The sequence below is a fragment of the Lepidochelys kempii genome, chromosome 2, assembly GCF_965140285.1.
Source record: "Lepidochelys kempii isolate rLepKem1 chromosome 2, rLepKem1.hap1, whole genome shotgun sequence".
NCBI classification, from domain to species: domain Eukaryota; kingdom Metazoa; phylum Chordata; order Testudines; family Cheloniidae; genus Lepidochelys; species Lepidochelys kempii.
Genome location: NC_136381.1, coordinates 112,570,695 through 112,598,215, shown reverse-complemented (window position 1 = coordinate 112,598,215; position 27,521 = coordinate 112,570,695). Strand labels below are relative to the sequence as shown.

The following is a 27,521-nucleotide window of genomic DNA, read 5'->3' as shown; positions in this document are numbered from 1 at the left end:
CGTATCCTCAAGTTTGTAAGCACTTTCAAAAGTCTGACTTGACTTCAGCCAAAATAGCGGAAGACACTAAAGGTTTAATAGTAATGTTTGTCGAAGTTAACTTGTAAATTTACGTCTGCAGTGAATGTGAAGATTCATCACAGTAGCAGAACTAGCGAATGATTACAAGGTACTTAGGGTACCCCAGATTTGGGTTTAGGTGCCTAAGTCCCAGTTTTAGGCTCCACTGTTGTCCACAAAACTCCCACTGAACCCTGTAGGCACCTAAACCTATTTGGCACCTGACTTTTCAGGGTAATAGTTCCCTCAGCACCTACGTTTATGCCTCTGGGCATGTACACTGTTGCCTCACTCTAGGCATCAGGAGGCCTATCTTCTGCCTAAGCCCCACAGCAATACATGAGCCATGGGGAACTAGGCATTTATCCACCTATCTTGAATGCAGGGCCTGATCTGGTAGAAGTGCACAGAGGCCACCTACCAGATTGGGTCTTATTCAAAATCTGGCTGCTGGAGGAGGAGGTGCCACCCACCTTATAACTTTTAGTTCAATGGTTACAGTACTCCCCTGGGATGTGGGAGACACAGGTTCAAGTCTCATCTCTGCGTGAGGTGGGAGAAAAATATTTGAATAGTGGTCTCCCACCTCTTAGGAGCATGCTCTAACCACTGGCCAATGGGATAGTCTGATGTGGGGCTTCCTCAGTTTCTTCTGTTGAAGCTGTTCCACTTTGTATAAATACTAAGGGTTTATTGGGCCACAGAGCAAGAGTGACAATGACTCAGTAGCCTGGTGCTTAAGGCACCCACATGGGAGACCCAAGGTTCAGTCCCCCTGTTGCAATCACTCTTTTGTTAGTTATACACAGTGGAACAGCTTCAACAGGAGAGACTGCGGGAGCTTAATATCAGAATAGTCCGTAGCTCAGTGGTTAAAGCACCCGCCTGTGTGTAGAAGGCTGCTGTTCAAATCCTTTCTCCCCCTTAGGCAGAGTGGGGAATTGAACTTAGCACTCCCACATCCCACGAGAGTGCACCAACCACTGGACTAAAAAATTATAAGGTGGCTGTTACCACTGCCCCTACAATCCAAAACAATAGTTTAAGAAATAGGTTTTTGATGTATTGATGACACTGATTGCATGCTGCATGAGTAAGAAAAGAATCAGGAAATTGGTTGCCGAATCATTCTGAGTTGTTGTTTGAAATTTTTCTGTATTTCAGTATTTACATTTTTAATGTAATGTGGGATGCTGAGTAGATTTTCTTACACAGAGGGTGTTACAAACTCCATGAAATCATCATAACTGAGTTTTACTCATACGAAGGCAAAGAGAAATCTTGTACAATCATGTCTTTGATAATTTAGCACCATGTGTCTTTCTGTCAGCTTCCCAGCTTTGTCCTTAGCCATAAGGAACTCACAGTTTGATTCATGACAACTGTGAAGAAGCTTAGATGAGATTCTGTTTAATAGATTTCTATATGATAAGAATTTTTTCAGATTTTGGAAGACAATCATCCTTGTAAAATTAATCCACAACAACATGCTAAAAAAGCATAGTCTGGGGAAGAGGGGGGAAAGGGGGAATGAAAGATGTCTGGAGAGCCAAATGTGGCAGCTGGAGGAGAGAAAAAATAGACAGATGGAGTAGGCAAGAAATGCTACAAGGGGTAAGAGAGGCAGCTGGGAGATTTAAAAGAGATGGCCTGAGAGGTGCCAGGAGTCTGTCGGAGAGAGAGACTGGGAGCTACGTGGCTCTGGCTATAACGAGAAATGTGCCAAAAATGAGAAGAAAAACAGCTGCAGAAAACAGAACTTCAAATGTTTTAAAAAACATTGGTGGATGTGCAAATTTTATAACTACTAAATGAGTAAATGGATTAACCATTCCTTTTTTTCCGGGGTACGTGCTCTTTAAACCACGCTACCCTCCCAGTTTGGCTTTCACCCAGGAACTCTTCTTCCTCCAGGCCCTTCAAGATTCTTCTTCTGCTCCCATGCCGTACACCCTGGTTTCCTGATGCTCTGCTGACCCCTTCTAGTGCTGTTCCTGGATGCCTTCTCCTCTGCGGTCTTGGAGTCTGATCCAAAGCCTGTTGAAGTCCAGGGAGACTACCATTCACTTCAATTGACTTTGTGCCAGGCCCATGTACTGCCACTTTTGCTGTTCATCTTTCATTTCCTGGCCAGCTCCTGTCCATTATTCAGAGAATGTCAGTTTTAATAGTGGGACATCTGTCTCTCTAAAGAGGATGTGCTGGCAGCAGCCAGTTTTAATAGCTCCTACCCATAAGGAGTTTTTACTATAAGTTTCAAAGGCTTATACTCTAAAGCGCTAATTGGAAGAGGAGCAGGAATTGGCAGAATTGAAGTGTCTGACTGAACAGTTCCTAGAACTAGCAGGTTCTTTCACAAGCTTGTAATGAGCACACACTGTCTTTGATGAAAAGGAAACAGAAAAAAAATGGATGGTTAGGTACTTAACAGGCCATGTGCATGGACAAATATACAAGCTATGCGCACACATTGGGGAAATACACATATAAGCTAGGCAGATGCCAATGTCTGTAAAGTATATACTTGTATGTGCCTACCTTTGAAAACTTGGCCCTGTTATTAATCAGCAGTAATGACAAAGGGAAAGAATGATCATAAGGAATGAAGGTTGTGGAATGAAGGGCCTACACAAGTGGAGCAGGACTGGAGGAGATCATGGTGAACCCTCTCCCATCAAGAACTCTGTTATGCAGCATCATGAAAATTACAGACATGCTGTCTAGCTTCTCCAATGTCTCCCAGGGACCTCTGATTTACTAAAGAGATAACCAAGGAACCAGGAGCTGCAGCACACTCAATTAACACATGGGAGGACAGAGATAGACAACCAGAGATCCCCATAGCAGATAGAGAGCACAAGGAAGGAGGGTGGGAAGAAAGAGAAAGTGAATGTGTGGTGGGGTGGGGCGGGGGCAAAGAAATGGAGACCTGAAAGAATGAACTTCCCACACAAAAAATAAATCCTTGCTATGCAGCAGACTTTTACGAACTGCCTGTCCTGTTGTGATGTTTTGGAGTCCACACAGACCCGTAAGGAGTTCTGTCATCACCTGCCTTGTAACTTTGGGAGCCTTTGTGCTGTTCAACTATAGTTCAATTTCCTGACACTGGTAGCCTGCCACAAGTATAAGGTCTCACTCTGGCTTTCATCAGTCTAATTACTCTCTGCAGGGTGAACCAACAACGCTTCCAGTCCTAGGTCTCCCCAAATACGTCCTTCCTGAGTTCTTAATTACCAGACACTCAAACGGTTCCCCTCTGGTTTGCACACCTATATAATGATGTCTCCTATAAAGAATAGACTTCCTTGTAATCTCCTAACCAACAGTAATAAGGGCAGGAGAAGGAATTTTGGGGTTCGTTAACTAGGGTGGTAGCATAATGAACAGTGGCAGAAATTGCAGGGCTGCATGTGCGTGCGTGCGCTAGGCACATTACCCAAAGAAGAAGATAGGGTCCTCTCTCCAAAAGAGTTTATAAGCCAAGCCGACTACATAACAATGGAAACAGGCAGGAGCGAGAACAATGCTTAAGCATGAGAGGGTTATGCAGGCTTTGGAGTGAGGGAGGGTCCATGGTGGTGGATGGCAGGAACGACTGAGCAAGAAACCTTCACACTGTGTTTATTTCCAAAGAAAGAGCTAAAAACAGCAGAGGCATTCCACTAATTGGAAGCCTTTGATTTCATATTTTAAAAGAGAAGCTTTTCTATGGACAAATCTGACCTTGTTCTTGTTAGGGCAAATCAATTAATTAAAAATGATTACCTTTCTGGAAGCCTTATATATATATCCCGTCATTCCCTTCTTTTTATTTAAATAGTTAGAGGAAATTATAATAAGCTTCATGTGGAATAGGAGATTTCTGCATGCCCACATAAGACACTCCAATGTTCCTATGATTAGCAGTGGTGTGGGGAATTTCATATTTTAAATTAGGTTTTAAAGGTAGATTCAATTTTTAAAAAAAAAATATTGATTCATGGAAAATGGTCAAGTTTCACAGATGCTTATGGAAAAAGATACACAATGTTGATATAAACAATAGAAGTGGCATTGCCCAGCTGTATTCTCAATGCATTCTCTTTCATGGTTAGTTGAAATGGCAAATTGCATACCAAATTGCTCAGGTTTCTGATTGGTCAGAAGAACCCTCTTCAGCCAATCTTGTGATTTAAGTGACCACCAGACCTTGAATGGCTCATGTCCATCTAGTGGAGACTCCTAGGCATAGATCTTCAAAGGTATTTAGGTGCCTAACTCCCACTGACTTCAAGGACTTGAACAGTGGGTCTCCCACCTCTCAGGAGGGTGGCTTATGGAATATTTTTATGTGGGTCTACGTCAGTCTCTCCTGTTGAAGCTGTTCCACTGTGTATAAATACTTAAATAGTCATTAGCTCAGCGAGACAGACACACTCTATAACTTGGCAGTTAGGGCACCGAGGTGGGAGACCCAGGGTCCAGTCGGCCTGTGCCAATGATTCTTTAGGCATAGCTAGGTGCTTCCCTGCAGCCTGGACTTAGGTGCCTCACTCCATGAGGACTAGGGGCTTAGCCCCTCTCATGAGCCTCCTTTTGGCTATCTTAGGCAGCTCCCCTCCTTATGTGCAGGCTGTTGTGGATCACATTGTTAGTTGCCTCTCTCCCCCCATTCATTCTATAGGGAGCATAGGCACCTAACTCACACTTTGTGGATCCCAGTATTGGTTGCGTGATTTCCTAGGCACCTAAGGTTTGGTGTTGCAATCCCTAAGTCCCTTTGTGGATCCAGGCCTTACTGCCTCAATCAGATAGTGCGATATCTACCTATGGAAGAATAGAACCCAGCAAAAATGGAGATGAGCCTCTTTAGATCATGAATAGGGCAGGAGGTGCCTGATGCTTCTGGAGTACATTCTTGGGCCTACCTCAGATATCAAGATTTGCTCTGTAGCTCCATTCCGTAACAGATGATCCAGGGTAAATCTGGGAGTCCTCTGTTCGGTTGGGTCTTCCAAGGAAAAGTGGGAGGAAATGAATCTCACAAAGTCATTAGAGAATCCAAGAGATCTGTCCCTTCCCAGTACAGGATTGTTCCTACAGTATTTTCTCTAATGTTTTGCCCAGTTTGTTTATAAAATTTCTACCCACTTCCCATGAGACACTATCCTCTAATCTGATCGATCTCACGCCACCGATCATCAGCACCTAAAATACAATATTCTATCCTCTTCCTCCTTGTTTCACATTACAGTAAAGAGACTAAGAAAACCAAAACAAAACCAACCCTCCACCCCGCCCCCCGCACATTCATAATTTTAAAAAAATCATGACAGCAACCACAGCCTCTCAGAGCTGTACACAGAGCTGTCTGTGTACACTGGACCAGCCAGAAGCTATGGCAGCTCTTTTCTGAAGAGAGGTCGTTGAATTATGGAATTGGTGAGCCAAGCTGTAAAGTTGTTTTGGTTTGTTTTTTTTCTTGAGATGATTTCTGTTTTATGAAAGCCACAGTACTTTTGATGTTCTAAATTTCTCACCTACCTTTATGACAAAGAGCTCAGACTATGTAATAACCTGGGCTAGATTTGACCTAGTAAAGGGTCTATAGTCTAATTACCAAACTCCTGCATTCCCCTTGCTTTAAAGTTGTAAGATTCTATGGTTTTGTCTTTGAGAGTTGTCATAAATATAAAGGGAAGGGTAAACACCTTTAAATCCCTCCTGGCCAGAGGAAAAACCCTTTCACCTGTAAAGGGTTAAGAAGCTAAGATAACCTCGCTGGCACCTGACCAAAATGACCAATGAGGAGACAAGATACTTTCAAAGCTGGAGGGGGGCGGAAACAAAGGGTTCTCTCTGTCTGTGTGATGCTTTTGCCAGGACCAGAGCAGGAATGCAGGTCAGAACTCCTGTAAAGAGTTAGTAAGCAATCTAGTTAGATATGCATTAGATTCTGTTTTGTTTAAATGGCTGATAAAATAAGTTGTGCTGAATGGGATGTATATTCCTGGTTTTGTGTCTTTTTGTAACTTAAGGTTTTGCCTAGAGGGATTCTCTATGTTTTGAATCTGATTACCCTGTAAGGTATTTACCAGCCTGATTTTACAGAGGTGAGTCTTTTACTTTTTCTTTAATTAAAATGATCTTTTAAGAACCTGATTGTTTTTTCATTGTTCTTAAGATCCAAGGGTTTGGGTCTGTGTTCATCTATGCAAATTGGTGAGGATTTTTATCAAGCCTTCCCCAGGAAAGGGGGTGTAGTGCTTGGGGGGATATTTTTGGGGGGAGACATTTCCAAGTGGGCACTTCCCCTGTTCTTTGTGTAACACTTTGGTGGTGGCAGCGTTTAACCTAAGCTAGTAAGAATAAGCTTAGGGGGTCTTTCATGCAGGTCCCCACATCTGTACCCTAGAGTTCAGAGTGGGGAAGGAACCTTGACAAGAGTCATGAAAACTGGAATAATTGCACTAATTTTTAACCAATAATGATCTGGAAATTCTGGTTTTACATTTTACTTCCCAGTATTATTACCTGAGACTATTCTATCATCAGAAATAACACCACGTGAATGGGAGGAATCTGGAAACAGTGGAGGTCTCTAGATGAGTCCATGGGATAGCAGTGTCAGTTACCAGAGATACTGAGCTTTCTGACCCTTTTTGGTCTCTTTGAGTGCACCCTTTTTAGGTGTCTGGCCTTGAGCCATCACTTCTCTTTCAAGGTGGAATCAGGCGATTCTCCTTCTCTCAGACCGGGCACTGAATTGCAGGTCCTCGTGTATCAACTGTGATTACCTCAGCAGATCTGGCTTATGCCTAGATGCTGCAGTTCTGTTCCCTCTGGAGCAATGAGAGTGGTAATTAGAACTCAAACAGCTTCTTTACAGCAAATACCATTTATTTAGAACAGAAATGTTTCAGAGAAGACAAACTAAATGCAATGCCTGCTTTTCTCTAAGGCTCACCATTCCCAACTCCTTCAGTGTCTCTCTCTCTCTCTCTGTCAGTCTGTCCGCTCAACAGCTGCTTAGACGTGCCCACCTTCACAAGAATCAAAATACTTTATTCATAGCCCTTTGACCTGGTAGGACCCAGCATTGCAAAACAATGTTTACAGCATGTTAGAGACAAGATACAGGATCTCTGAAGCTGACAGCTTGGTCCATTGGCTTTCTAGGATGTACTCAAGTGTTCTTATCTGGGAAGCCAGTGTGTTGCTTCCCTGGTTGCTCTTAACTTTATTAAATTAGATCAGTACATTCACACCAAAAAGTCTTATAACCCCAATATAATCTATACAGTGATAACTAGGTTACAGAGCTGTATCCTTAGGTATTTACATCATAGCTCCTACAGTATTCATAACATAACTACATATCAGCTCCACTTCTGTCATGAGCACTTTGAAGTTTGAAGTGCACACTTCTGTTTTCACAATCCACTGCTACTCTCTGGGTTTCAATCTAGATTTTCGATTTCTTTTGGCAGGTTCTCAGGTGGTGTTCTACAAGACGGGAAAATTGCTTTCTTGATAAGGTCACAGGAAACGCAGGGCTAAGATACAGTAGTGTAAGTGGAACTGGTGACATTTAAAAAAGAGCAAAGCTTAGAGATTCTTGAAAATTACCATATGCTTTTGCAGTTGAACTCTGTCTTGTATGAATGACAATTTATAGCATTATTGTGTTCCGATGTTACTCAAAGAATACATATCATAAAATAAATGTATCCTTTTTCATTCATTGTTAATAGTTCACCAAAGGAAAAAACCACTACATATGAACAATAAACAAAATATGTTTAGACTTGCAAACTACAGTATAATACTGGATTTTAAAAAGACCATATTTTCCTTAAATAGTGATTCTGATAACAACTACTCCTATGAAGGGAAACCGCATTGCAGTTTGTTTTATGATAAAACAGGATTTGTTTGCATCACCTATGACTAGCAAATTAAATATAATATGAATCCTCTAAGGTTAGTGATAGCACATTGGACTAGGAGAGCAGCACACTCAGTGTGCTGCATAACTAATGTGATGAACAAATGCACTGGATTTTGTTTAGTGCAGTAGTCAAAGAAATGACTAAAATTGTCATTGAAATATCATGGGGTGGGCAACTTTTGAAATATCCAGAGTTTTAATTCAGTTGAGCCTGCCCTGCCCACCAGATTTGCATACCTTTACTAGAATTTATCCAAATTATTCAAACATCCTGAGTCTGCATAATCCTGTTGGAAACCTTGTGAGAACAAGATTTGTCTCCAGCTTCCAGTATTTTGTACATCCATTCATAAATATTGCACTAACAACCAGGAGAGGCATATTCTAGTAATCTGTGCAAATGACAAGGGACCAGGGAGTCCTGGATTCTAACTGTGGCTCCAGAACTACCTCTGTGGCCTTGGGGTGAGTCTCCTTATCAGCTTTCCTCTCCATAAAGAAGGATAACTGCCTGTTTCACAGGGGTGTTGTGAATACTAAGTAATGCACTTAGATACTGCAGGGAAGGGCACTATTAAGAATCCTACGATAGATCAGAAGTTCTCAAATATTTCTTGCTGTGCCCCCCTCCACACACACTTTGCAGATTCATCTCTCACGTGCCCTTCCCACCCTAGTAAGAAACAGTATTTCTCAAAATTTTGAGGGACTGGGAGCCCATCTCGGCCGGTGTGCCCCGCTGCTCCCTGGCCTGTGAACGTTCCTTCCTGGGACGCGCTCTGGGTGGACAGTTCTGGCAGGACACAGCCAGACAGATTGCACTCCTATCCTCGTGCTCCTGGCCCTGGGAACAACCCAGAATCACGCACAGGCCATAGGCTCCTCTGGCCTTGATGCAATCCCATGCACACATGCACAAGAGCCTCACAAGGGAGTGCATGCACATCAGCCTTTGGAGAGACTAGCAAACTGGAATACCCCTTTGTGCAGGAAAAGGCCACACCCCCTTGCTCCTCATATCTCCCTCCTCCTAGCTCTTCTAGCCTGGCAGTAGCAGAAGGAGATTCAGATAGTGAGACGAATTCTTATTTTATCAACAATATTTTCAAAAACAAGAAAAAAATTCGTAATCACTGAGGTTCTCGCCACCCCTCCCCCCGATAATCTGATTGCTCCTCACATGGGGGCACACCCCACAGTGTGAAAATCAATGTGATAGGATAACGAGTGTACAGGGTGTTAAAGATGAACTCCTACTCCTGTATAAAATGCTAAGATTTCCTATTCAGCGCTTCCGGTTCTGGCCTCAGATGGCATATGGAAGTGCAGAAGACAGTACATAATGGAGGGAGGGTGGGAGGAAGGAATTGTTATCTAAACATTTTCAGACTTCACAAGGCTGCTCAGTTCAATTTCAGATGAAGGAATCAGGATTTTTCTTGTTTTAACCCAACTGCTTCACCGATTCTGAAATGGAAAGCAAATGAACCACTGCTGCAGCTCTCTCACGCGGTGCTGCAGAACCGAGCACACAACAGAGAGTCCCCACCTTTACAAAGGCACAAACTACTAAGCCCAGTATAGTTCTAAAGTAAAACCAAAAGGGGCTGAACAAATTGGTGACATTGGATATAGCAGTCCTTGTAGCAATTAACCCTGTTTCCTTAGCCTTTCACCTCTATGTGCTCTGTGTTGAATTAAGCTTTGTTCTTTATTTCAAACAAGCAAAATAAATAAATTAAATAAGACATGGGCCCAACTCCATGGGTTTTGGCCGAATCGATTGAAAACAACTATTTTTTCAGAACTGAGCTCCTATCATTGTGAAGGACTGATACTCTGTATATTTCTGGTTGCTTTGATCACTCTGCGCTGTATTTCAATTTTTTTCTTACCATTTAACATTAAACCTGATCAATTCTTGTTCTCCTCAGCTTTAGACTGAGCTTTTTGGGGGGAGGGGTCTATGTAATTTGTCTCTGTGAGCATTTCATTGTAGTACACACTGAGCTCACAGTGAAAACTTGTATATGCCTTTAAAGGAGTCTGCACTTGCTGCTTACGCCAAGATATTGTCTTAGTTCCAGTTTGTCATAGGTCAGGGCTACTGCACCTGTATTTCCCCTCGGGGGTCCAGCAACAGCACCTGCTCTCAGGCTTCTGGCTCCCCTGGCAGCCACCTCTCTGGGGTGAAAACACAGGTCTCTCTTCCTTCTAACTGGGGTATCTCCAGGCTGAACAGTTCCCTGTCTTCACTGTGTTATTCCCATCAGAGACAGACTGCCCAAGCAGGCCTGCTTCCTTTCTCTTCAGAGACGGTAAACAGTGTGACTGCCCACAGTTATCGTGACCAGACAGCTCTTTTTATGCAAGCCTATTTTATTCTTAAGGTAAAAGCACTAAGGAGAAAACATTAAAAACAATAAAAGAATGTATATACATGCCAACGAGCTTACCAGAGATCACCCCAACCCTAACATGATGGGCATTGAGAGGAGCAGTCCTTCAAACCCCACCCAAGGAGTTTCCTTGTGGTTTCAGATTCATCACAGGTTCAGCTCAGAACAAGCATGCAGTCTTATGGGGTCTTGTTAGCCCTGTCCTTCTAACCCTTCCCTAAGGATTGGGTCCTTCTGTGGATTAGAGGTCTTGTCCGTTTACTGGATCAGGAAGGAGGCCAGGAGCATGTTTAAAACCAGGCTATTTATCCAAAAAAACATTTTCTCTATCCTTTGGTCCCTGGAGAATCCAGTTGGAATTAGTATATGAACCAATACAGGGGCTTCAAAGGGTCTGATAACTAGAAGAATTGCATCATTATCCCCTTCCTCCTAGAGGAGTTGTATACAAGTCTACAATAACACACACACACAATTGCATTTTTAATACAGTGGACCCAAAGGTATTCAACCTAATTCAATAAAAGTTTATCCAGGCTATTGTCAGCCTGTCACACAGTTCATGCCAATACAGCACACATGCTCCTTGGATTCTTACTGCCAACTGAGATACTAATTTGAAAGCAAGACTTCTACCAGCACTAGCATGACAGATTGTGATCATTTCACCGCCGTTACCCTAAGAACCAAGCTCAATCATTCAGCAACCCCCTAATGTTTTCAGCAATATATCTGGATGCACACTTTCCAAACTTGTATCTTGTAATAGTCTTCTTGATATCCAACCTATCACACAGATGCTGTACAATACTGATATGTGTTGTTTAATGAATCTGAATTCCTTAAAAGAAGAATATTTTTCCATTTCTTATATTATCCTAGTCTCCTCATTCTTACATTCACAGGAGCTAATGCTACACTTAAAGTTGGAACTCAACTTATATCACAATTCCCAGTTTTCATTCATTCGTTACTTCATCAAAAATTCCCTGAAAGCTAAAACGTTATATGCTTAGACGTTGCCCAGAGGTTGTTTTATTGTAAGTCTGAGGAAATTTCACTTACGTGCTTTTGAGTTACATGAACAGAAAAAAAATGGATACTTTCTGCTTTGAAAATGTTGTTTAGATGTTTACTTGTGTACAAATAACTGAAAAGGAGCCTGAACTTCAACATTTCGGAAATAAATTTAATAGTTTGTAGATCTTTAAAAATGTATTTTTATGCAGGTGCAACATAAAATGTATTTGTTTTTAACTGTGTAATTGCAAGCAGTACTATGAAGTTGCACAATTGTGTTTTGTGCAACTCTACGTCAGCCCAGCTAGTGTATAAATATTGAGATAGTAGCGAAGGTTAAATAGTCGCACTATACCACAGGGCTAGCAGGGTATTTTCCTTTCTTTCACTTTAAAACCAAACAAGAAAATTAAATATAGAAAGCTATGTTAACACCAAGTTAAGCTTGTAAATGTCAACATACAAATATCAGTAAATGAAGAAATTACAATTCCTCTAGCAATGTTAATTCATCCATATAGTACTTGAAAGCTCTGGATTTTAAGATTCTATCTGTTCTCCAGGAAGGGTGTTTAAAAAGCAAAAACTAAACATACATACACTCAAACTCAATGTTACTTACCCTACTGTGTAAAATCATTTATGGGATGGATGAAAATGTAAGGCTCCAGAACTGTACTGTTCATAACTTATTGCTAGTTGCATAGTTATTGTCTCTCAACTAAATGCACAAATCTGTGTTAATGCAATGGTTTAGGTTGCACAGTTTAAAAAAAAAAAAGAGACATTCTGAAGTTGAGGTCCCAATAACAATATTATCAAGGTCATATTGCATGTGTAGTGGGTCAGCAAATGTACACATTTTACAGTATAAAAATATACTACACTAAGAAGAATAAAAAATGGAAGATACTGTCCATGCAACACACCCTGAGTTAACTTTGCTGTGGGAACCTTAATGTTTGTATTTCTTGACTAGGTTATTTTAGCTGTAGCACCAGAGTGATTTACATTTAAAAGGGTCTTCAACAACAATCTTTTCTCTACCGTTACATAACTCATGCAATGGCCTGTCACAAAGCAATCCCTGGAGTGCAGTGTGTCCCCTCTTCATATCCCACACAGGGGTTCACATCACCTCAACAGCAGGAAGAACAGAGGTAGGACCTATGACTTTTTCCCCTTGCTCCCCAACTCCCTTGCATCATGTTACATGGTGGCCTAAGGAGCAGACCCAGTGCAGCATCAGGGAAGGCTAGTGTGCCACTGGGCTTCAGGAAGTGTGGCACTGTTCTTCTTGCATTCTGGGAGGAATTGGTATTTCTGAGCCTAGCCAATCCCATGTCTGAATTTAGGCCCTCATTTTCTGCCAGGGGCCTAACACATGTAGGAAAGAAGTGAGTGAGTTTAAACTATAAATTTCTGACTCATTCTTCTACTGGGTGTTTATATATCCCCAAGGAAGAAGCAAAGGAGACTTTTCTCCCTGAGCCCATGAATCTCAGGTGATCCCACAGGAGGCAGTTCAGCACCATTCTCTCCTGCCCATACTGGGCTACGAGCAGTTCATTATTTGCTTAGAAGGGAAATGGGATGCTTGTGAACATGAGTGCAGCAGTCCTGGAGAATTAAGTCCTATATACACCCAACGTGAAATTTACTCCAGAGTAGCAGATCAGCACCACTGAAGTCCAACTCGTGCCCTCAGAATAAGACTCCAACAGGGCACATACACCTTGTGTTGACCCTCTGTATGGGAGCAACTTTCACCCACAGAACTGATGCAGCAGACATAGCAATAGAGGAAGTGTTCTCTATACCACTCCACTTAAGTAATCCAGTGTGCAGAGGAGACCATATCTAGGAATGAGAGAGCAGGTCAGTCTCCATGCTCAAACCTTCATCTCTGTCATTTTTCATGGCAATCTTAGCAATTAGCATCAATTATAGTAGTGATTTTCAGGACATGGATAACTTGTTCACTAAGCATTGGCTGCCATTCATTTCATATGAGGCTCCTCTTTTAGTTGTTGGACGACAGCTGCTTTTGGTCATTAGCAACTTGGGCTGATCATGAACAGACTGAAGAGCTCTGCCAGAGAGCATGAACTAACTCTAACCACTGAACTCTCCAAAGCTTCCATTTGTAATGTTGGGAAAGCAAAAAAACAAAACAAAACAAAACAAAAAACAGCCCCCTCTCTCAAATGTTCCCTTGCACTAAATGTTTAATAACTGTCCATCTGAAGAGTGTATTTTCTACCCTACATCATCTCTGTATTTTATGATTTGCTCAATATAATTTGACAGTGCTCCATTTACATTAGTCTGCAGCTCTGAAACCATTATATGCGACACCTTGTTCTCCCCACAGTCCAGGAATTTTACAAACAAGTCAAGGCTTCTAAATACAGTTAGAAGAGCTCCACTCCTGGTTGAGCACAAACGTAAATAGACTGGATGCAACAATATTTTTTATTATATTTAATACAAGTGAATAGATTAGAAGATCTGAAATGTTATAAAGCAATATACATACTGAATAAATAGCACAGGAGTCATGTCTACATTATATAACACTGGCTAGTATTCAGAATACTTAAAATAAATCCAGTGACATTGGATAAAGTCCATAAAAATGCTATCCTGTCTTCCCTTGTATGAAATTGTTCAAGTATAAAAAAATCCAATACAGTGTAAAATATTAAATTCCAATTAGGTCAAGAATAAAAATAGCAAGTATTGCAGTTTCACAGGACAATGTAAAGCAGCATTCTCAAGCAAATGAAAAAATAGTCTACATACAGTTGTGTGTGTGGGGGGGAAATCTGTACTAATGTATTTGAGAGGCCTACATGAAAAAGTACTTAAGAGGGACAAGCATGGAATTAGCAGTACTTAATGTAAAAACCTAAAAAGTGTTAATTTAAGAGTACCCTCATACAGTGCACATACTGAATTTAAATAAATCCAAGTCAACCTCTTTAATTGATTAGGTTAATATTTAATATGCTACATCTAAACCTGCTAAATAATTTATGCCATGAGATGAATACATAATTTTACAGTGTCACATCTAAAGTTGCTTTCTTTAGAGCGCAGCATAGTAAAACTTTCAAAATAAATATTTCTTTTTTAAATAGCATTACAATTAAGGCACAGTATAAATCACATACCATTAACCCTTGAAGAACTGCAATCTCAGTAACAAAAGTTGTCTCGTACTGTATGTTCTCTAATAAATATTTTTAAATATTCTGAAATAGATACTAAAATTGTACAAAGTTTCAAAAAAAGGAAAAAAAAGAAGTTCCCTTAAAACAGTTCTTAAAGGTTTAAATTCAGCAAGCTTCTTTCTGCCTTTATTCACAAACCATGAACAGATGCAATAAATAGAAAGAGAAGGCTGTTGTAGTAAAGGGCTGATCCTATTTCAGAATCAGAATAGCTGACACGAGCAGTTAAAGTTTCCCAAAAGTGAAACAGGATGGAGAGAGGGATTAGAAAGTGACAAGCTCATCAAACGAGCACAAGTGATGTGTTCTTTCCAGAACTGTCTGTGTTATTGATTGTCTCTACAGCTGTTGCACCCATTAATTCCACATCACTTGCTCCATAGTTCCACTCATCCAGAGGACAGATAAGAAAATAACTTTGGTGCCTGTCCACCATTTTATCAACCGGCCATGTTCCTCAGATTGTTCGATGCCCATTAATGAGATAGTGAGAAAATATTTTCTCACTAAAACAAGTTCTATAGGCCATGGTGAAAACTAGAAATGACAATCAGTGCTTTACACATTGTTTCAAAAAACTTAAACTTGATACAGGCTACATATTGCTCACTGATTTTTTTTCCCTGGTTTAACTTTTTCAAATATTTTCTCACTTGTAAAAGGCAGTTTGCTTCCCTGATATTGTAAAAAATACACGTTTAATTTTTTTTTTAAATATAAAGTCCCATTGTTACTCCTGCCATTCTTTCATGACAGTACATTATAGATTGTTTCTTCTCAATTGATACCTGAAACTGGTACCCCCACCCCACCCCTTCCCTAATAGCAACATGATTTGGATGCATGCTGTATGAAGACAGTGGAATAAAAAAATCTTTAACTTTGCAGTAGCATAGCTTTTCTTAAAGCTGCTTAGTTAAATGTTAATTGTCTTTTATTAACTACTTATATTGGAAGGCTGGAAAAAAGGAAGAGAAAGAAAGAGATCTATCTTTCTTCAGAAGTCCATCTGCTATTGCATGCGGTCTGTCTGTAGCTGTTGTGGCTGGTACTGACCAAAGGCTGCAGCAGCTGTCCCAGGTGCTGCAGCAGTGAGTGGTTGCTGGACTGCATAGCCATAACCCCCAGCAGTGACATATCCTGCAGCAGCTGGGGATGCTGCATACGGGTACTGGTCATAGGCAGCAGCGGCAGCAGCAGCTGCCGCAGCTGAGTATTGTGCATATGCCGCTCCAGTGTAATCAATGTAAGGCGTGGTGGAGGCAGCAGCTGCTGTAGGTTGGACATGTGGAATTACAACTCCTGGCTGCACAAAAGCCTGTGGATAGACATAATGAGCAGGTATCCTGTTGAAAGATGGAAAACAAAGTTAGAGGAAAACTTACGAATTTTAAGTACTATTTCCATATTCAGAACTAAAACAAACTCAATTTAGTTGTTGTTATGAGCATAGGGTTGCCACAATAGCTAAATTTATTTAATACACCAATGTATCATTTCAATAGCACAAAGAGATGCATTGCTCAAAAGCCCAGCATTAGGAGATGACTTAATAGCATTACACAGAACACCATCAAGCAACGTCAAACGTGTTCACTTTAAAAATCTTTAGAAGGGCCAGTATTTGGGATGTCAGTTTAAGACATCTGTAAAGAAGTTAAATTTGTTTATTCCAGATGCAAGCTTGGATTGTGCATTTTTAAAATAATCTGTAAGTGATTTTGTTGCCCTAATTCTCACTAACTTCATTGACTATTAGTAAAATTCTGTGTTATGAAGACTGGTTTTATTATAACAACTATGCAATTTGACAGTATAGCCACTGTAATCAGTTTGCCAGTAGTAGATAATGCAGCTAAACAGGTTTTTTAGTTGGTCAATTCTGTAGCCCATCACTCTTCCCCTCTCACCCCCCAATCTTCTTGTAAAAAAAAAATTGCATTGTGGCAACCCTACTTAGATTGCTATGCAGACTCAGCACACATTAATTTCTCTGCAACCTCAGTCACCCTTATTAAAAATTAAAAAAACACAGGCGACAAAGGAGTTTAAAAGTTCACAAGTGTGGTAAACACAGCACGAATCACACTTTCCAAACGAACTATAGTGCAGCTCACTTGGTCACAAGAGGCCATTGAGGAGAAGCTACATAGATGCTATTAAAATTCATAACAGTGATTCCTAAGTACATGTGCATCACACTTTTGTAAAGGTCATAAGGACACAAGGGTCAAACCTGTTTGACAATCAGGCCACTGATGTCCTGTTTTGTGCCAGCTTGTTTATTTCTATGCAAGACATACAGCATAGAGTTTTGGGAGATGGGGGTAGGATTAAATCTAAATAGATCTGGTGTTTAACAAAAGCAAAAACAAGTTTATGGCTCATTAAATAACTGTTTGAACAAGTCAATAGATACACTTTCTCATTTCCTCCTCCAAATCAGAGAACTTTGCTTCCTTAACTTACTAGCCTATGATTGAACTACTTTTGATAACAGTAGTAATCCTCTCACATCACACAGATCTGCATACAAAGTAATCCCACCATTCCATTGTATCGTGTAATATTAAAGACATTCTTTAGAGTAGAGTAATACCATGTTCATTATACATTTAATCCCCCAATCCTGCAACTGGATCCATGAGTAGACTGAAGTCAGTGGGGCTCTACACAGCCATAAAAAGTCTGCTTTTGCAGCTCCCAGTGCAGGATCAGAGCCTTAGACTTTGCACGAAAGTTAAAAATTTCCCTTTCCGGCTGAGTCCAAAGACAACTCCAGCCTTTTAGCATGATATTTACATTATAAACATAGATGGAAAATTGCAGCACTACCATTTGTCCTCTTCCTCCAGCTTTAAGAGCCAGACAGTTTTTTTGAAAATAAAAAAAACAAACAGTATTACTTCCAGCTGTCAACAGTTCAATTAAATGGGACACTCAACTAAATTCATCCCAAGATTTAAAAAAATTATAAAAAACAAAGCATTAAATCTGATTGGCCTTTTAAATTATAAAAACTTAAAGACAGTTAAACTCAGACAAACCCAGTAACTAAACATTCCTCCCTGCAAAGTTTGTAAACTAAACACTGCAGCTGTAATAACTTAACACAATTGAGTTATTTCATTTTCCATTGTCTGAGATGACTGCAGAAAATTAGAGCAACAAATGACAAAAAGTAGTGAAACTGGATTTTTGCAACTAATTAATAAAAAAATGTTTACAACATTTTAAAGATGACACTGGCCCCTTAATCATGTTACTATCTTAGCTCTCCATTCAAAAGGGAAACACACAGTATCTGGTATTAGATACCAACCAGAATATAAAAACAATCATAGCATAGTTTTTACTTCTGACACGCTACTTTAAAAGGATTATAAATTAATTAAAATGTAATTTACATGGTAGCTTGATTATTAGTTTAAATAATTTTTCAAGGGTCTTTCCTAAACCCTGATACAGAGAGTCCATTTAACATCCAACAGACAGTTTAACATCCACGTAGAAGCAAATGGGCAGCAGTAATTATGGCTTAAATATTACTTTAAACAGTAAGAAGACAGTAAGACATACTACATTTCTAGCTCTTTCTCTATGCGAACACAAATGACGTTACCGAGGATTTCTTAGAACACTTGTACATGTACTTAATTTCTTTTTAAAAAGCTAGATTGAAAGATACACATGCTCCCACTTAAACCCTTGTGACTTGTTTCCTTTAAGCCAAGAAACAAAACAGGTGGTGAATTACGAAACTATCCCTTTACAACAGCATTTTAGTCTGCATTATACATGAACCCTGTGCAGGCCCCCACCATCATGCCATTTCAGATGTGGTGATTGACAGTGTAAGCTGCAGTGGGGCTATTTTTGATCCATCGGTCATGAGGCAAGGGTTTCAAGCAGAGTAAAATGACTTTATAAGGCCAAAGTAAACGTCTATCTACTGCAAAGGCAAGCATGCGTACATCTCAATGACACCGAAACACTGCTCTTTAATCTTTTGACCTCAGTTTCCCATTGTGCTGGGACACCTTAATAAAACAGTCAGGTTATTATAAAGTGTATTATTTTATAATAGATATTATAATATTGGGACAATATTTTAATTATACAACGGTCTTATGGCAAGGAAATTTTTTCCATTTTGTAGTACATAAGTTTATTGCCTCAAGCTACTGCCTTAAAGAGAAAAAAAAAAAGACGCAATGTTTAGCACCAAGTAATTTTGGTGTATACAAATGCTCTTGCCATAAGACTTAAGATTTTCATTAACCTAAGCTGTAAGAATACTTTTGCAAAGTTAGAATGTTGATTAGGTTTAATACTATAGTAGCTGTATAAATAACAGTAAACTGCCAAATATATTATTGTAAATGTTATGCATACAAAATACAATGGAAACAAAAAGACAGCCTAGGCTGATCTGGAATAGCTGCAATACATAGGAATTCAGTATTAATGGACAGAACAATTGTGATACCATTGAATTCTTGAACAAGTAGTTACTGGACTCTCCATGAGACCTGTTCCTTCTGTTCTGGATCTTGCATTGCTTCATCTGTTCTTTGTAAGTACAGTTAACTAGCAGATTTAATTCAAAGTTCAATACCAGAACAAGAGTTATGTATACACACTAAAAATTAAATCAAGCATGTTTTGGGGGTTAAGTTTGTGCTCAATGCCTTCTGCAGGATATTGAAAAATATATACATTCAGTTTTCTTTGACCACGGCAGTTTCATTCCACAACTGTTTCAAAATTATCAGCTGCCTGATCTTTTAATTATCAGCTGAGGTCAGAACTCTTCCCTCCATCCCTTAAAATCAATTATAAGGATTTTGTAAAACTTAGAGGTGACTTAGCCAGGGTTTGATATCAGCTAACCATTCGTTGGCTAGTTTGTCCTTTTGGGACCTAATTCGGCTCTCATTGAAGTCGGTGGAAACGTTTCCATTTACTTCAGGATCAGTCCTTACACAAACAGGGAAAAAGATCTAACTGTTCATATCCTATGTCCACCTCTCCCTTCATGCACGTAATTTTCCACTGATGTTACCTCAATGGGAACAAAATAAAGATCTTTAAAAAAAATGCATTAATTCAATAGCAGCATTTGGTGTTTCAATATAAAGCTATATTTTTATGAGTCACAGTGGGATAAGTAACCAACACTGAACTCTTCAAGGTCCCTTCCTGCCCCACATTTCTATGATTGTGGTCAGATTCAGCATGCCAGGTCTCACACATATAGTAAGTGAGATTCTGGATGTAAAGAGGGGGTGAGATCAGGAAATGTTACCTGGGTGGGAGAATTAACCTCTATAGCATAGAAAACAGAAACCAGAACTACAAGTGTTTTATTAACAGGAACTAATCACGCTTCTCTTAGCTAGAGTAAAGCCATGGAGGTACCATACTCAGAATTAAGTATGTTCTCCCACTAAATCTGATGTAATGTGATGCTGAAAGTAACTGCATTTTGTCTGAAAGGTGGAACTGTGACAGAGCACTGCTGACAAGAGCAAAGTAGAACCTCACTAATTTGCACTTTGCTAATTAATCCACATGCAAAAATGGCACTCTGCTATTTAATCCACACAAAAATGGCACTCTTCCCTTTTACTAGCAGAGCACAGTTCTGATGTTCCATATTACTTACTTTTACATAGCATACGGAAGTACACTTACTAGTAGTCACAGAAAAAATTGAAACTCAAAGTATGTTTCAGTGGAGCCCTGCTCTCACCTCAAAATATTACTCTTTACAGAAAAATTCTGTCCTTTTTAGCAGACCCAAACATTAAAATGTCTGAAAAATGAGCCCTTACACAACCTAGCCTGTTCCCCTTTGTCATAGTCATCACTCTCACTGTATTTTCCACTTTATGCATCCGATGAAGTGAGCTGTAGCTCACGAAAGCTTATGCACAAATAAATTGGTTAGTCTCTAAGGTGCCACAAGTACTCCATTTCTTTTTGCGAATACAGACTAACACGGCTACTACTCTGAAACCAGTCATCACTCTCTATCACTCCACTCAGTTTTCACTGCTCTCCCCAGCCTTAACTTTATCCCCTAAAATATATGCATAGATCAAAATAAGAGTTTAGTGGGAGATTCTTGGAAGTGCATCTCTTGAACATGAAGTTAGATTGTATAATCTCTTGTAACTGGAGGTAACAGAAAAGGTGCAGGGAACAAGGATAAAAATGAATACTGGATTCTACCAGTTTAAAACACATACCACCCCTTTTTGCAAAGTATGTCCCTAACTCAGATTGATATACAGTGTGTTAGAACCAGAAAAGGCTGATGGATTGGAGAAGAGAATCCATTTTTATTAAATCCCTTAAGTAGTACATAGTCCCCGTTCCTCCTTTCTTGCTATGCTAGGCAAGAACTTCCTCTTTTCCTCACAGCTGCACCCTTTGCATTCCACCAGCTCCTCTTTGTAACCCTGCTTTCATGGCCTTCCAGGTAACCCCTTCCCTAGTGTGAGTATCAAATTATTATCATATATTCTTTTCAGTTTCCCCACCATTTCTCCAAGAATATTAAGAGATACTTCCCTTCAACAAAGCCAGCACGATATATTTGGGAATATTATAGGAAGCAATAAAATAAAATAAATAAAAAATCATAAGTGAGCTTCAGGTACATTTTCAAAACTAGTTTCCTGATTATTACCATGCTTCCCAGACAACCACTAAACCACTCTACTGTGAGATGAGATGTTGTATGTGAAGTTTCTGGAAGATGGATTTCCCATCCCCACAACTTTTCCAAAAGGAAAACGATCAACTTTGAATGAAAAGCTAGCTTCAACTTTAACTATGGAGCAGCTACTGCCATTTCATAATACCAATGTACAGTATCTTAAATCTACACTTGTCAAGTAATTGAACAAAGTACATCCTTTGATGCATTCTCCTGCTTTGTTAGCTTATTTATTAATTAGCAAAATTCATTATTTTGCAGTGACCCAGTCAGTGTGAATTAGTGAGGTGGTACAGGACAGAAAATTTAAGCAGATTTCACCTCCTAATTTTAGGTCTATAAAAAGCAAGTGTTAGAAGTACTTAGGAATAATATACTTGTATTTTTTTTTAAAAGGAAATGCACTACATATTAAAGTCTGATAGAGAAGTTAAAGACTGGAATTAGAAAGCCCAAGTGGAAGCACAATGTTAAACAAAAGAGCTCCACACCCCTTCATACCCCTCTCAAGGAACAAAACCAAGAACTATAAACATGCAAGCAATATGTTGATTTTCTTTATATAAAAAAAAAATCAAGATGTCACACAATTTAGCACTCAATACAAAATACAAATATGGTTAAAAAAAAGAAGTCACAGGCTACAGCTTGAAAGCAAGAAAAAAAAAGTCCCTTTGCTCCCCATGGCAAAGTCAACACTCCTCAACAACAAAAACAAAATTAAGAGACCCCAAAAAACTTTCACTACAGCTCTTTCAATTAAATAAAAGCACACAGTTTAGCTATCAACACCACTTCATTTCTGTAAAAAATAAAAAAAGCACACGGATGTCTATTGACTATATGAAAAAACATACATGCATCGTTAATCACCATTTTAGCTTGTTTGTGTTTGAGTGTACTGGTTACAGTGTTTAATTCCAAACAGAACTATTCCACCTCTTATCATCATATCCTTCTGATCAGTTATCTTAACTGTAAACGATCCCTGTCAGATTAGAAAGAGATAAATAACATTGAGTCAAGCTGGGAAAAAAATAAATAAATGGGGGGCACAGCGGTCTTGTATAAAGTCATACCACTTTGTTTTATCAGAGGGTGGTATGAGTCTGATCCGCTTGGGTTGGGACGGCTGCATACTTCGTATAGACAACTCGACTCAGCTATGGTCTTTAAAGCATTACCAAAGAGAACATATTTACAAGGTAGATGTTTTTAAGTCTGGAAATTTGAATGGCAACATTATAAAGTCAGTGACAGTACTGTGAGAGGCCACCCAAGGTTATACTTTGTTTGTGGACCTGTTTTATAGACTTACCCAAAAGGCCTCTGTATGAGAGCTGGATGAAGATGCTGAACACCAAAGGCAAAACCTACCAACAAAACACATCACATTCTCTATATGAGCATTCCATCAGCTGCTTATTTATGCTATACACACAGTAACCTTCACTAACAAGCACTAGTAAAGATGTTCAAAAGAGCGAAGAACCACAGGTTACAGAAAGGGTGTTTTGGATAATTTTTTTTTACAATCTAAACCGGAGGAACGTGATCTTGACTCTTGCCAATTTTCAAAAAGACAACTTATTTGGCAACAACAAGGAGAATTTCACTCAACTGTTATTTAAAAGCAAACGTTCTCTAGCAGCAAAGTCTAGTCCTTAACTCTAAAGCCTAAGAATTATAAACTGGATTGTAACTGGGTGAATATATGTGGTTTCTACAGACTTCATTGGGAGCCATGCATGCAAACGGAAGGGTAGAATTACTCATACTGTAATATACACTGACTTCTTACTTCCTGAAATATTCATACTGGGCCTGATTCCAAGCCCCTTAGTCACACGAGTAGACCCGTTAACTTCAGTGGGAATACTCAGGTGACTGACTACTCACATAGTCACCTATGTGAGTACTTAGTCACCTGAGTATTCCCACTGAAGTTAATGGGTCTACTCATATGACTAACAGCCCATCAATGTCAGTAAGGGGTTCACAGTCTGGACCCTTTAAAATATGAACATTAATGCGCTACTATATTCCCATTTATTTTGCTGTGAAGCTGTGGTATTGAACAGGGCATGAAATCAGTGAGTGAGTTTTGGATCAGATCTGGCCTTGTGATAAATCCATTCCTTTTTTCATTCAGTGCAATAGATTCCATGTGTTTTAGAAGTTCCCATTAAGAGACTGACTGTGTTAATAAGACTGGGCACATCTAGAAGTTCTGTATCCTAGCAATAATCTTTCACCTCAATTATACTGTAAATGTTTGTCATTTCATTCATAATATAGGGTCCAACAAAACGGAAATTCTGTATCGAGGAAATTTCTCAAAAGGGGACATATATTCCTCTATGTACAGTACACACGCACACCTTTAGTTTTAATGTTGTATGTAATCCATAACTTTTTGGCTATCTGTAAAAATGCTTTCATAAACACACACACACACGAACTATACTCCAAGGAAAGTCGTGGCATTGCCTGAGAGGGACTTTTTTTAAAAAAAAAAACTTTAACTCAGACTGAAGTTTTGTTCTTCTCAGAAACTTTGTTGAAGGGCAGGGGAGGGAGAAAAGAGAGAAAGAGACATTCCTCACCTGGTTGCATTATCCTTGGTTTTGCTCCCAGGTATGCCAGGTTCACGTTGGCTTTCCTGCCATCAATGATAGGATTGGGATCTTTGCAAGCCCTTTCAGCAGCAGCTCTGTCAGCCATGGTGACCTTAACAATATACAGTGCTATGAATTAAACCACTTTTTCCATTGAAAAAGCAGCAGAATTCACCTTTTCACTAAAACAACCAGCTTCTCCCCACCCCCCAAGACAGTACAAAAAATATGAAGCCTCATCTCCCTAGATGTTTTTGATACAAAACTAATGGGCTTGCTTGAATAATTAAGATAAATGGGGTTTGTTTACATGAAGACACTGAGGATCTTTAACACAAATTAACAAAAGGCCCAAGAAGTTAAAATGCATTAGTTAAAGCACATTACATCCCCTTGTGAATGCTCTCATTCAGAAATAAAGGAACCTGAGTTCTTTAGCTTAAAACTCATTGAAGTACAAAAAATACCCTTCCTTTCCTTTGTTCTGTGTTTAATTGGTAAACAGACACAGAAATCAGGTTATTTTAAGCTTCTAGTTTGCTGCAGTATAATGCTAGGGGCGTGTACATGTATAGGAGCCCCCTGTACTACCACAGATAAAACTTCTAAGTCATATCAGTAAACAACCAGCTAGCCTAATTTGTTGCCAGAAATCTGCATGTAACTTTTCATGTACAAACCACGATCCAAATCCCCTCCATCAGGGATTCCTCATTCTTTCCCCCCTCCCTCAAAAAAATTAAATAACTCCTCAAAACAAAGTACCCTTTCCCCCCATCAGACAAGCACTTTATCTAGGGCTGCCCTCTGAATCTACCCTGCCGCAGCATGCTGGCCTTTGCCTCACAAGAAGTTTCTCTCCGGCTTCAGGCACTTCTCAGGCTACACCTGTCTTCCCACCTCCACAGGGGATACAACGCTGGCTTCCCAGCTTGTTTTAGTTTCCCCAGAAAGCGGTTGGATCCCTCCCACCCACGAAGCGGACCCAAGCTAAAAATGATGCAAAGTAGCCACGGAGCAGCAGCGATAAAAACGATCCCCCAAAGAAACCCCCCCACGACTTACAAATCCGTATCCCCGGGACTTGCCGGTCTGCCTGTCGGTGATGACCACGGCTTCCTCGATCTCCCCGAACACCTCGAAGTACTTGCGCAGGCTGGAGTCGGTAGTGTGATAAGGCAGGCCCCCGACAAAGATCTTGGTGTAAGTGGTGTCCTTCTGAGTCGTGTGCATCTTCCGCGCCTTTCGCTGGCCCTGCCAGCCGGACAGCCCTAGGCAAACAAACGGGGAGAGTAGTGTGCGCCTGGGTGCGTTTACACGTGGTGGGAGGGGGACTTATTCCGGAGTCAAACCCCTTTTGCAATTACACTGCGTTCCCTTTTGCAAACCAATCCGCCGCTGCCGCCGCCTCCGCCTCCCAGGGAGGGCGCCCCGCAGCCTCCAGCAGTTTTGAGGTAGGTGTTAGAAGAGGAGGATGGAGCGTGTCCAGGCTGGCGGAGGCAGCAGCAGCTACTGGAGAGAAATGCAGGGCCCGGACGCTAACAACGGAGTGGCTTTTCCCTGTTTGCTTTCCCCTAAAAGCCGGGGCACCCTGGGATCCTCCGCCTCCCGCACCAGGGGCGGGGATGGGGCGGGCCCTTCTCCGCCTATTGGCCCGCTTGGCCGCAGGAGCCGACACACAGCTGTTGCGAACAGCTGGGGGGCCGATTCTCTTTTCTTGGGTCCGGCCGCCCGGGCTGCAGGGAAGGACCCGAGAGGAGCGCTGCACGCTCGGGTTTCCCCTTCAGGACAGGAGCGGCCCGAGCAGGAGAGGCGGATTCTCCCGGCCTGGTGTGAGCGGGAAGGGCCCTGAGGCTGATCTGTGGCAGGGCTCGTGGAAGTCGCTCGCCCACACCCTGGGGCGAGGTTTCTGCTTCAGCTGCCGCTGCCCTGCGGTCTCGCCGCTCCCCCTCCTGTCTCCCCTGGCGGTGGGAGCATGGACGCTGGTAGAGCTGCTCCCTCGGCCCTTCTCTTCGCTCCCCGCCCCCCCTTTCCTTGTGCAGTCACCACTGGAGAGAAAGAAGAGACCGAAAGAGCGCGGAGGGGCCGGCCTGGGGGCTCAGAGCCCCAGGGGTATCTAGCACAGTCCCAGAACTCCTCCGTGGGCCATACAGGTAGGGGAATTTGAGGCGGGAGATTGGTAGGGGAGAGGCAGGAAGGGGGGCAAAGGTAATAGGAAAGAAAAGAAAAGGAGGACTTGTGGCACCTTAGAGACTAACCAATTTATTTGAGCATAAGCTTTCGTGAGCTACAGCTCACTGGACGTAACAGGGAAGAAAGGGGAGTGAAAGACAGTTGTGCATCAGGTAGAATTGGGAAAACAAAGCTATTCACCACTACTCCCCCCCCCGCCCCTCTTAGGGCTACTATTGACTCTTCCCTCACTCCTCTGTGCTCATTGCCCCTTGGGCCTATTTCTTTGAACCCACCCCTGCTATAAATAGAAGTCACCTATCAATGTGCAAATGGGACTTTATTGTCAAAACGGTGTCTACGTTGATCACGGTATGCATCCGCTGAAGTGAGCTGTAGCTCACGAAAGCTCATGCTCAAATAAATTGGTTAGTCTGTAAGGTGCCACAAGTCCTCCTTTTCTTTTTTTGATCTCTCTGTAGCTTCCCTTACCAGAGTATCTGTGTGCCCTGTAAGATTAAAGTACACAATTTACCTGTAGAGTACCTCTAGCTCTTTCATTCTGCAGGCTACTTCACACAAGAAAGCCCTATGGCCCACCTCCGTTCCTAAATTCTCCAACATCAAAATAAGTGGTTTTCGAAATGCTCCCTTCCACACATCAGGAAGAAAGGCTCTGCAGACGCTTTGTGATCCATGATTGGCAGTTTGAGAAGTCTCTTTCCTCCCCTCTCCAGTGATCAGGTGTTCAAGGTTAAAAAGAACTAGATAAGTTCATGGAGGATAGGTCCATCAATGGCTATTAGCCAGGATGAGCAGGAATGGTGTCCCTAACCTCTGTTTGCCAGAAGCTGGGAATGGGTGACCGGGAATGGGTGACAGGGAATGAATCACTCGATGATTACCAGTTCTGTTCATCCCCTCTGGGGCACTTGGCACTGGCCACTGTCAGAAGATACTAGATACAGGATAGATGGATCTTTGGTCTGATCCAGTATGGCTGTTCTTAAGCCAATCGGCAAATAGTCCAATCTGTTTCCTGATTCAAAATATTAATGAACTTCCTGGTCAGGGAATCTGTTTATCCCTAATACATGTTGTTTTTTTATTATTACTTAATATACAATTTACCTTAAGGGACAGGTGCAGTACCTTTGTGGCAGTACCTTTCACTTCTAGGAGTGTCACACACACACACACACAATTATTCTATGTTGTTTCTTTTTGAGTTACAAATAAAAATATTTTAAAAAAGAAATACAGAATTGGAAGGTTAAAGTGTGTTGAAAAGCATTACAGAAGAGATGTTGTACTGCTGTAAGTGACACTCAATCCTAGCAACACTTCTGTAGTCAA

At 40.9% G+C, this 27,521-nt stretch overlaps 1 protein-coding gene across 2 annotated transcripts; it reads right to left on the bottom strand.

The window, feature by feature from the left end:
• Positions 1–14,279: 14,279 nt before the first annotated feature.
• On the bottom strand, positions 14,280–25,929 carry RBM24 (RNA binding motif protein 24). 2 transcript variants are annotated; one of them, XR_012157327.2, is made up of 5 exons: positions 25,059–25,923; positions 23,982–24,105; positions 22,694–22,748; positions 22,249–22,363; positions 15,920–15,994 (listed from the first exon to the last, which is right to left on the bottom strand). XR_012157327.2 is itself a non-coding variant. In XM_073331988.2 (4 exons), exons 1-4 carry the CDS (start codon positions 25,224–25,226, stop codon positions 15,661–15,663), a joined length of 681 nt encoding a protein of 226 aa, XP_073188089.1. In that variant the 5' UTR covers positions 25,227–25,929; the 3' UTR covers positions 14,280–15,660. The 2 variants fall into 2 exon arrangements, 1 of the variants encoding a protein (XP_073188089.1); XM_073331988.2 differs by lacking the exon at positions 22,249–22,363 and having other exon boundaries at positions 14,280–15,994; positions 25,059–25,929.
• Positions 25,930–27,521: the final 1,592 nt, after the last annotated feature.

Excerpts from the sequence above, each read along its gene's own strand:
- RBM24 (XM_073331988.2), bottom strand. The coding sequence starts at position 25,226 with ATGCACACGACTCAGAAGGACACCACTTACACCAAGATCTTTGTCGGG. Across the intron at positions 24,106-25,058 it reads AGTCCCGGGGATACGGATTT|GTCACCATGGCTGACAGAGC; the intron begins GTAAGTCGTGGG and ends TATATTGTTAAG. Across the intron at positions 22,749-23,981 it reads ACCAAGGATAATGCAACCAG|GTTTTGCCTTTGGTGTTCAG; the intron begins GTGAGGAATGTC and ends TTTTGTTGGTAG.